This window comes from Gekko japonicus, unplaced genomic scaffold (genome assembly GCF_001447785.1).
Source record: "Gekko japonicus isolate JY-2015 unplaced genomic scaffold, Gekko_japonicus_V1.1 scaffold190, whole genome shotgun sequence".
In the NCBI taxonomy this organism is placed as follows: Eukaryota; Metazoa; Chordata; class Lepidosauria; order Squamata; family Gekkonidae; genus Gekko; species Gekko japonicus.
Window position 1 is genome coordinate 1,184,566 of NW_015160841.1, and position 11,396 is coordinate 1,195,961.

An 11,396-nucleotide genomic window follows, 5' to 3' on the forward strand; every position below is an offset into this window, starting at 1 on the left:
ACTTCAGTGGTAATGCTTCAGTGGGAAGGAAACAGCGTTCCGTGCTCCTTGGTGTTTAGTCATGCCGGCCACATGACCACGGAAACGTCTTCGGACAGCGCTGGCTCTTTGGCTTTGAAACGGAGATGAGTACCGCAACCCTAGAGTCGGATTCGAGCAAGGGAACCTTTACCTTTAGATGGAGAACATGCATATGACTCCCATCCTAAAGGCAGTTCACCGGCTGCCCATCAGTTACCTGGTTCAATTTAAGATATTAGCTATCACACACAAAGCCCTTTATGGCCTTGGACCCTCGTATTTGTAAGACTCTCTTCCTTTGCTCCACCACAACAGCTTTGCTCATCAGAGGAGGGTCTTGTGTGGGTGTTAACCTAGAAATGGGCAAAATCAACCACTGTCCATCCATATGCCTTCGCCGTTGTGCCCCCACCCTATGGAATGGCCTGCCTGAAGTCAGAAAGACTCCCACTCCATGAAACTGAATTATTCAAGAGGGCTTTTCTATGCAGACAATAAGCTGCACTGTACCGAATGATTCAGTTACTTGGATAAATGAGGAGGGACTGTGTATACTACTGCGTGTAGCTTCCTGAAACAAGGACCCTACGATGCGATTTTTGCATCTGCTGATGTTTAGCTTCAGCTGTTTTTAGACTCCCAGTTAGTCCTACAACCCTAGTCCTATTGCATTGTTCATTGAATGTCCTGTCCTGTCCACTGTACTGACTCCCTCCATGTAACCAGCCTTGAATCCAAGTGAGAAAGGCAGACTATAAATAATAAATGTTTTAAAACGGGGGGGGGACACTATAGCCCACAGATGGTCCGGTTGCTTCTCACTGCTAGATTCAGAGACAATGCAAGAATTTGTGACAATGTCAAACCCAATGGGTTCTTTTTAACAGAAATGGTTGCAAAATGTGGCAATTGGCTCTTTTTGTACGCAACCCTGCCTTGAAATAATCTCTTAGATGAAGCGTCTGCAACCTAGAGCCAAATACGGTTTTAGAAAAATACAATGAGTAACTAATACGGGAAGGGAAGGAAAAGATTTGTATGGAATTAAAGGGCTTAGTGACGCTTTGCAGAGAGAAATGATATGAACGGTTGCTAGTAATCCAAGTACAAACCGTGTGCACATGTATACCAGTGCATTAAAACAGTCATGGTGCTCCTGGGTAGACTTATTAGTTACAGTTAGACGCCATGTGCGTGCTTCCGAATAAATGACTGTCAGCAAGCAGTGCCTGGGCTACAGAAGCTTTTCAAATTTTCAAACAACTTGTCAGTCATCAATAATGTCACACAATCTTGCCCAATTCCCCCATGGCTTTTGTACACTCAGGACCGACGATCCCCAGCATAACCTTCTTTGGAGGTCAAAGTGTACCCCTCTTTGTATTTTCTTCTGCAGAAAAGCTGGTTGAACCCAGCCTTGTATATTTCTTATTCTGGTTGTTTACTGATAGGTTGCTCTGAATTTTGATGTAATTTTGCTCTATAATTTTATAGTGTTGCTGACTCCTGTCCTTAATGGAAATGCTCAGATTGACAGTTGTTAAATAAGGCCATTCTAGTGGGGCAAATGCCTTTTCCACATCTGAAAAATAAAAATCATTCAAGAATAAACTTGATTCATATCTAGTAGTCATGCTGTAATAGCATTCTTACCTTTTATCAATTTGTCTTAACTGATGCTGTGTAAATTAAAGGTGTTCAATGAAATTAAATTAGTAAAGAGATGGATATATAAGTTTCTGGTAGTGGACATGCTTTTCCAGGCTTTGGAAGGCAGCATGGTACAGTGGTTAAAGTGTCAGTTTGAATTCCTATACTGGCATCAAAGTTTGCAAGGTGACCTTGGGCCAGTCACATTCTCTCTCTGCCTATCCTACCTCAGAGGGTTTCTGTTGTAAAGATAAAACAGAAGAGGTTACAATGGTGTGTAGTACTTTGGGGGAGACATGGGGAGAGAAGCAACGTCTAAATATTTAAACACAATTAGAAACACTAGGAATTTTGCAGGCCTACACAACTCAGATCAAACTTGATAGCAAGGACTCGTTAGCCAGCTAATTTTTCAATAAATGTTGCCTGATCTTCTGATGGCAGGCCATCTGCACTAGGCTTACTTTGTAAGTCCTTAATTATTTTGACCCAAGATTTAGGTGAAAAGCATTACCACCTGCCATCCATCTTTATTGACATTTTGAACAGAAAAGTTATGCTAAAGATAATTGCTTCCCCTTGACTCATTTGAAGCTGAATATACATCAGTTTTAATAGCTTTAAATATTTTTCTGTTTTTGGAGATGAACATATCTTAAATATTGCCCTAAGCAGTCCAGCAAGTTTCTAGTTTTTTGGAGGGTGGGGCAGGGCTACAGCTATTGATGCTGGTCTCATTACCACCTGAGACCACCACTGTCAACGGCAGCCTTTAAACAATAGGGGTCTTTCCATTTCCAGCCATTCACTGTATCCATTAAAAGGCATCATTTGCAGCCTTTTTATGCCAAAGCCTCTCAACAGTGTCTGCATGCAGGTCACACAGAAGCAGAACTTATTCTTCCAGCCTTAGTTTGATAAAGAAGCAGTTTTATGTTAAGGATGGACTGGCATGAAACTAAGAAACATAAAATACATTTTGATGTCAACTGCTGTTTCGAATTCTACTACTGAACCATTGCCAAAATTCCTTTCCATTTGTTCAGGGGCACTTCTGAAGAATTTCATTTAATACTTCTAGTTTCGCTTACAATTTCCCACTCATCTTCTATAAGCTGTCATAATTGTTAGTTCTCACTAATCTGTCATGTTGCTATGACACAGGCTCATTCAAATGATTTCATATTAAGTCTTTGCCTACCAGCTAACTTTGCACTTTTACTCATTTTTCCAAAGCTTATCTTTGAGTGTTCTTATGTGGATGTAAATACTTTGTGGAAGTTTTTTTGTTTTTATCACCAGCATTTTAGAATGACTTTGAATTATAGGTTTCAACCCTGCCCTTGCTGTGACTCCACAAGACCTCCACCTATCATACACATGGGACTTATGTATGTTTTCAATCAATCAATCAATCAATAGACCTTTAATGGCATATACAACATTAAAATCAGAGATAGTACATGACACAATGTATGTTTTCACAATGAGTTTGGCAGGATCGCTTGAGATACTGGAATGAACCCAGAACAGCTAGTCCTTTTCTGTTATCATAGATGTTTAAGTCCATGGTTTCCTTCATTGGCGAGCATCTGTTAATCAAACACTTTTCTGAATGAAGGGAGTCATGAAACTGTTCCTCTGCTACATTCTACCTAATCAACTCCTAATTACCCCCAACAGTCAAACATAACATAGTTAGGCCCTGCACGGGCAGACCTCTTTAACCCTTGTGACAATTAGGATTATATGCACACAGCTGAAACAGAGGTCAGTCAAAAGGTGTTACTTTCCTTATTTGATAAGTCTTCACAGGTGAAGAACCAGGGCTAGATACGGAATGCATGTTCTGTCATATCTAATTACACACTCGGCGTTAATTGGTGAACAGAGGTCAATCTTTGTTCGGTAATGTAATCAAATGCTATTTACCCCAGTCTACTTGTTTCTAAGCCAAACCACTGATAACTGCATATAAAATAATGTTGTGCAAAAATATTATTCTTATGTCTACTAACTAGGCTTACCAAGTGGCGGCGGGGAATCCGCATGTCTTCACAGGATCCCTGCCGCAGGGACGGCGATACGTGGTGCACCCGCCGTCGCCAGGATGTAACGCAACGCATCGCTCTGGCAACGGGGTACTAACAGCCAGACCATTATGTGGGTGTCCTGCTCCAAGGACTGCAGCCCTTTCCTGCTTTTGCCTCAGTGGGAGAGAACAGAACATTCATCCCTGGCAGGGCTCTAGAAAATGAGATCCTTCTTCCTCCCAAATTCTGAAAGGGAAAGGCTTGGTGTGCTCCAGGGAAGGCCTTACACTTCTTCCTTTAAACATCCTCCCCACCCATTAAAAATGTGTAAGGAAATGGGATGTTACAAGTACATCTATTGGGGCACGCAGGCTATGTTCGACACTCCATTTGGAAACTGCCCTCCCAATGCATCTGCCGAAATATTTTTTTCAACTGACAGTCCCAAAATTAAGAAGAGCTTTTACTTTGGCAAGACTGAATGTTCTTCCCTCAGCAGTTTTGGAGGACAGATATAACAGAGTATCTGTACTCTAACAGAACATGCAGATGTTCATATGATACAATTAAAGCCATTGAACATATGATAGCAGACTGCCCTATATTCAATGAGTTGAGGGCTAATTTAGTCACCCCTTTATTTAAACTAGGAATAAGGCCCGTTGTGGACATAAATACAACGAGGTCTAGAAAGAGGCTCTGGGAGAATGCCCCGCCCTTGGGCACTCAGCGTCAATTTGCTGTGGCGACCTCATCAGGGTATAATGACACAGAGTCCACCACTTTCTCCAGGGGAACTGATCTTTGCCATCTGAAGAGCAGTTGTAATTCTGAGTGGTCTCCAGCCCCCACCTGGAGATTGGCAACAATGGTTCCCCATGAGGTAATGGCTGGCTTGGAGGATGGAGTCGATGGCACTGTACCTGTCCGAGGTCCCACCCCTCCTCAAACCTCACCCTCTCCAGGCGCCATCCCTCAAATATCCAGGAATTTCCCAGCTGGAATTGGCAATCCTATCAGGACCGGCCCCAATGTGTTTTCTCCCAAAGGCCAAAATAGGTGTGGAAAGGGCCTTTTACTGACAGAACCTGGTTGCCTAGCAACAGGCACTGAGGAGAAATGACAGTTGCCAGCTCCGATTAGGGAAATACCTGGAGATTTGGGGGGTGGATCCTGTGGAGGGCAGCACGCGGGGGGGATGGAAGGACTCAGCAGGGGATAATGCCATAGGGTCTACCCTCCAAAGCAGCCATTTTCTCCAGGGGAACTGATCTCTGTCATCTGGAGATCAATTGTAACAGCGTGCGATCTCCAGGTCCCACCTGGAGATTGGCAACCCTAGAGGAAAGTCAGCCGCACAGCAGGGGGTTGGAGAGAATGGTTTGATAGTCTACCAACAGCCACTGAGGGGACAGTTAGTCCCACACAGGAGCCAAGAGAAGTTTCTTCCTCAGGAGAAAGTCCAGCTTTCCAGGGGCTGCAGCTCATTTCCTCTAGGCCAAACCCTCCCTGGCGCTGCCGCTGCAGGAAGGCGAGGGAGCCTTTGAAAGGCACTGGGCAGCCTTCTCTGTGGTACATCCCACTGAGCTATCGTCCTGACAAAGTGCTGACCTTGCGGCTGAAGGAGAGGGGCCACGAAGGTGAGTGCTTCCCCTGCTTGCTGCCGCTCGCTAGTCTGCCTCCTTCTCCCGTGGAGGTTGCTGCTCTCTCAGTGAAGTGTCCATCCCCTTCGCCAGCTCCCTCCAGACTGAGAGCGATACCCTGGCTGCTGGCTCTGTGGGCAGGGCCGAGCCAATGCAGCGAGGCAATGCAGCCAGGGGATTGGGAGTTCAAGAGATGGGCAGCTGAGCGGGTGAAAGGCTGTGGGAGCATGTGGAACGTTGAGGAAAGTGGGACACAAAAAGTCTTTTATATGTAAGGAGAGATACGGAATTGCTAAATGTGCAAGCCCAGGTCTACTATCTGATACAAATGATCATGACACCCTCTTAGTGGCAAAATTCATAGGCGCAATGATCAAATATAAAAGAAATAATACCAAGCAAGGTCTTTTAAAATATTTTCTGTTCTAATTTCTGCTTAAGTTGATAGACATATGAGCAGTACTAGATAGATAGAAAATGCCCCCCCCCCCTCAAGAAATAAGCTACAGTAGTGGAAAGTGACCTGTAGATTCAACTTAATACTCTTTACTGAGCATAGCAGTGCAATGGCAGGCTCCTGGATGCATTCTGTCACAATGCCAGTCTGACATGGGGTAACGCTGCATCCAGAATACAAAGAGCAAAGAAAGCCTGTGTCCAGCTGATGATTGACCTGTTAACCTCTACACTCTAAACCCCAAGGCACTTGTCAGAAAAACAGTATATAGCTATTTCAACAAAGCAAATATTCATGTTTTCTACTGCAGTAGACAATCATTGGGAGACAACCCCTTTGATACATTTAAACATTTATTTATGTGGAGAAGTTGTTTATAAACATCAAGAAAAAAGCAATTGTCATACAAAAAAGGGGCAGTTAAAGTGTTAGTGTCTAAATATATAAAGCAACGGTTCAAAGGAAGTGCTCTGCTGCTCTTTTAATACACACAGCAGTGAGACAGCATGTCGTGGTACCCGACAGAAAGCACGTGTGAATGCTGCACATCTGATGCTTAACTCAGAAACTTTGCCACTGCACTCATCAGCCGAATTAACCTCCACTGACAGACATTTCAGTTATAAAAATCTACGGACCCCGAGTGCCTAAGCAAGCTCTCCAAGTCTGCATGATATTCATATGGCTTCCTAGTGCTGAAAGATCAGTGGACGTTTTAATTTGCTCAAACTATGCAATGCAAGTTGAATATGACTACGGAAAGATCAGTGAGAACTTCTATTTTGCTTTTAAAAAGAGCAGCTTTAGGAAAATATTCAGAATGCTCGTTTTCTAGGAAAATGTGCAACATCTTGCATAACTGAACACATCTGTAAACCATATTATGTGCAAGACCATGCACTAATTCAATTTCTGTTTAATTTTATTTTGCCTATCAGGATCTATGACTATTCTACCTTGTTCATATCCTAGACAGACACTTTTTACAAGTGCCAAGTATGCTGAATGTTAATTACAAGGTGTTTCTTCTTTTAAATCCCCAATTAGTTTCTTAAGATAACTTTATTATATAAAGCATTGAAGTTCCTGCTTCAGCTCCAGCACCCCCACTAAACCAGAAAACTTAGAGGTATCCCAAAATGGAAAACTCTGTGTACGATAAAGCTCTCTTTTTTCCCCCTTGGCTAACTTTCTTCAGCTCCTGAAATAAACCAAGCCCTGCTACTTAATAGAAACTGCTTTTTAATGGGGTACTGAACAACGGATTTCAAGGTATTATAAATATTTTGCACAGTCAAGAAGAGCTTAAAAACCAGTTTCTGTACTCCAATGCTAAGAAAAGAGTTAGAACTCTAGACACAGCAAAAAGAGTGCAACGCAACACACCCGCTTCCACATTTTAAAGCATGAAGTGTAATGTAGAATCCAAGAGACCTTATACAAAAGTCTGCATTAAGTAGTGATATGGTCTGCCTTTGGCTTTGTAAGCGAGCTTTCCGGGGGAGCTTCCCCACAATTCAAGGCTTCCCAATAGGGACATAGCAAGCATCAGGCTGCCACATGCGAAGATCAACAAGAGCCTGGTTTAGTTTCTGCATCCACAGTTTACGCTCATCCTTCGTATCTGCAGACAACCAGTTCCTGTAAAGACAGAGAGAAAATTCAATATTAATTCAGACATCTCTTCAAACATGAAATAATGGGAAGGTGTCCCCAATGAGACTATTGTCCAGAAACATCCTGCCAATCACACAGAAGAAAACTCACAAGAGCAGCAATATCGAACCCCCATATCAACCTCAATGCCAAACAGAGAACGTAGGCACGAGTCCTATTGTCCAAATAAGCAGCAGTTTTAATGATTCTTTAATGTACTCAAAATACAGAAGAAAATGGGAGTATAATAACCCCATTTCTTAGCCTTTCAGAAGGTTAAGCAGAAGATTAAAGAAGAACCTCAGTCTACTTACTTGGTAACACAGAGTGTGTCTCTGCATTGGCTAACAAGCGTTTCCTTATCGTCCTCCCGCTGTGGCCGGACGGTAACCAGTTCAAAAGTGTTAGGCCGAGCGCAGAACTCTCTGTTGACTGGCTCAATCTGACGATTAGTGCAGTTTGCCAGGTTTAATGACCCAATTGGATGCTAAAAGTCAAAAGTGTCCAAAAGCAGTTAACCTTTTTTTTTCTTGGGAAATAATTTATTTTATGTAAAATTCACTTTTAACAATTAACTGCCTCCTAAGAAAACCTACAGTATTTGCTGCACCCACATGAGGCTTCCTAACAGCCATTAACATATGGATCTACCCGAAATTTCTTATTATAGTAGTAAAGTTTGTACTTGTCTATACTTTCAGCCAACCACAGAACCGGGAGAGCTCCCAACTCAGGCATTAATCAAGAACTTAAGGAATATTAAAACTGCAATTACCTTTCGCTTTTCATCATCTGGGTAAGTCCAGTAAGAGATGCAATTACCAGAAAGCACACACCAACGCCGATGCCAAGCTCCAAACCCACTAACATCTTCAAACATAGTCTAAAGAGGGCAAGAAAAATCAGTTTTTGCAGGCACTTTTTTGCTTAAGTGTGCTGAGGACCTCTAGCCTTAGTAACCAAACTGTTATAACTCCTCTTGCTGCTTATTTTCTCAATTTACTGCCACTAAACCAGCAGGAAATGTAGCAATGACTTTTCCCTTATACTTGCATAACCACCACTCAGTGGCTAATAACACTGGAGACATTTTTACCTTGCTTTGCTTTTAAGAATGCAGTTTATGAAGTCATAGCCAAATGTACTACTTCTGTAGCCCGTTTGATAGCCTCAGCACAGTGCTGTTGTGATCTAGGAATTACTAGTAGTGGCTGGTGCCAGCCAGTATCTCTTTGGAAAGGAACAGTGCCATCTGCTGGATTCAACAGTAACCAGTCAACTAAAACTTCCAGCTCTGCTCTAGCATCTGTGCCCAGATTAATATCTGCTATTACAGGAGTTTTGAGATTTATTCTAAGCCTGCTGCGCCTGCTGGCATCCAGGAAGCAACATGGTGATAGGAAAGGGGGTTCCAGCAAGCCCTATGTATCGGGAGGGACTGCTATCAATAATTCTACAATCTAAATTGTACTACAGTATTCTAAGCCTGCTGCGTCTGCTGGGATCCAGGAAGCAACATGGTGAAAGGAAAGGGGGTTCCAGCAAGCCCTACGTATCGGGGGGGGACTGCTATCAATAATTCTACAATCTAAATTGTACTACAAAGCTAATTAGCATTATTTAAGTTATCAACATGATTAAACAGGAGCTTGACAGATCAAGGTGTGAGAAGGATAAGCACAGTAGACGGAAACCACAGTTTGTCAGCTTGGGGAACAAGCCTGGGGAACTGTCAGGTCCACGTGTGGTCCCTGTGCCTGGCTCAATGACAAGAACTGGCTTTTGATGGAAGACCTTACAGATAAGACACAGACTAGGGCTTCTTCTCTTTCCTGCAAACCAGGAGTTCAAAGCAGGATCGAACAGTTGTCTGGACTCCTGGTTGGCAGGTGATGCTCTAGCCTTGCTGCACTTTTTTGCTTAAGTGTGCTGAGGACCTCTAACCTTAGTAACCATGAAACAGTACATGAAACAGTTTGTTCAAAGATAGTCCGCTCACTCGTGCTAGCCCTGACCTTGAAGATCATCCACCTTAATGCCACAGAAAGAATGTTTTATTTAATTAATTTACACCCTGCCTTTCTCCCCTAATGGGGGGACCCAAAGCAGCTTCCTCTTTCTCCTCTCCTCTGTTTTATCCTCACAACAACCCTGTGAGGTAGGTTAGGCTGAGAGAGTGTGACTGGCCGCAAGGTCACCCAGTGAGTTTCCATTACATGAGTGGGGTCTCCCCGATACTCATCCATCATTCTTAACCACTATACCACACTGGCTCTCATAGGGTTGACTAGTCTAGACATGTAATGACAACTTACCAAAAACCCTCTCTCTTCCACACAGGACTCTGTTTGACATTTAATCTTCAGATATATGTGGCCTTCCAGAGGAGACAAAAATGGAACCTGAAAAATAAGCAGATGGAAGATTCCAAAAGTTACCTTTATTCTCTTCTAACAAGTCATAGGTTTATCAAGTCAAACAGGGGTCACCTGTAATTAGAATCTCTGGTCCCATGAACAAAACTAGCTGGTTCACAGGTATTCCAGGCAAAGTTTAATTATCAGATTTCTGGGAGGTGAGAGGTGGGGGAAGAGAATTTGCTAATGTCTATAAGGGGAAAGTCACACCTATTTTGAACAGCCAGAGGTTCAAGTAAGTATGTAATAAAGAGACAGGACTCAAGAGCTGGTAACTGGTTGCTACTGGAAAGGTATAAGATCATAGTCTATTGCACTGTTCATTGTGTATATTGTCTTGTTTTTGCTGCCTTGTCTTAGACTTTGGCAATTCATTTTCTGCAGTGCTTATGGTATGTCCTGTCTGCAACCTTTTATCTGTGTTGCTTCTATATTTTGTAATCCACTTTGAATCTTAGCAAGGGGGCGGGCTATAAATGAATAAAGAAAGGAGAAATGGAGAAAATGTTCACAGTGCATGTCTCAATGACTGAGGGCATTCACTCTTTAGAACACGCATGGGCTTAAGTGCAGTGTATTTGGGGGGGGGGACGTCAGCTTGAAGGAGATTGCAAGTCTGGGCCTATGGGTAGCATCTTTCTCATTTGTGTTAGCTATAACTGAGTGCATCATTCAGACATTTAGTCCAGCCAAGCAACACCCAAACCCAGAAGGCACCCCTGCCTCAAGCACACACACAGACACTTAACCTGTCCATAACTTGTCGCAGGCATACAGACAGCTCACTTGAAGGACCAAAGCAAGTTTTTCAAGCTTTATGTCACTAAGACAGATTTCAGATACTTGTTCTGAACTAATAGCAGCAGGAAGGAAAAATACTCATTCACCACTTTTATATAAAACAGCAAGTGCTAAAAAGAAAGGTCTGAATGCAGCCCTGGTAAACACCATCTACAGAAGTTAAATTAAAGTAGGCTTTTAACAATACTTTTAACACAAACATGTAATCCCACAATTAAGGAAAATCAAGAGAAGGTCACATTCATTTGTAAGTATTTGAGAATGAGAGATTTCAAATGAATTCAAGCTTTAAAAGTGAAGGGCTGTGAAGGGTTAATTCTTCACAGAAACAGAGAGCCTTGAGTGACAGGTTGCTCCAAGCAATCTGATTGGTTAGCATCAGCTGAGCAGAGAGATTTAAGAGCTGCATGCCTTCAGTCAGATTTCTGCCTTGACTTGAGTTGAGTCTGATTTCAACCTCAGCTGAGAGCAGTTAACACAGTCAGAGAGCTGGGGGAAAGTTGGCAAGGAAGCTTGGGAAGAAGGGGAAGACTCCCATTCAGGCTAAAGAAAGGAGATAGATCTTCTAGAGAGAGAAGAATTTCCCTACCCAGTCAAAAAGGGAGTTAGCAGACCCTGATCTGGTGTGATTACAAACTGCCTTACAGTTAAAAATTCAAGACGAGTACTGGTGTTTCAAGAGAGGGGGTTTGGATACTGGAAAGAGTGCACTAGCCTT

At 42.8% G+C, this 11,396-nt stretch overlaps 1 protein-coding gene across 1 annotated transcript in view; it reads right to left on the reverse strand.

The window, feature by feature from the left end:
* Positions 1–6,170: 6,170 nt before the first annotated feature.
* The window catches only part of ANLN (anillin actin binding protein), a 32,096-nt gene continuing 26,870 nt past the window's right edge, over positions 6,171–11,396 (reverse strand). Inside the window, exons 21-24 of the mRNA XM_015419266.1 lie at positions 9,776–9,862; positions 8,236–8,343; positions 7,775–7,947; positions 6,171–7,445 (exon numbers count right to left, since the gene is read on the reverse strand). Of these exons, the coding sequence (XP_015274752.1) occupies positions 7,322–7,445; positions 7,775–7,947; positions 8,236–8,343; positions 9,776–9,862 (492 nt within the window). The 3' untranslated portion in view covers positions 6,171–7,321. The remainder of the gene's footprint in view (positions 7,446–7,774; positions 7,948–8,235; positions 8,344–9,775; positions 9,863–11,396) is intronic.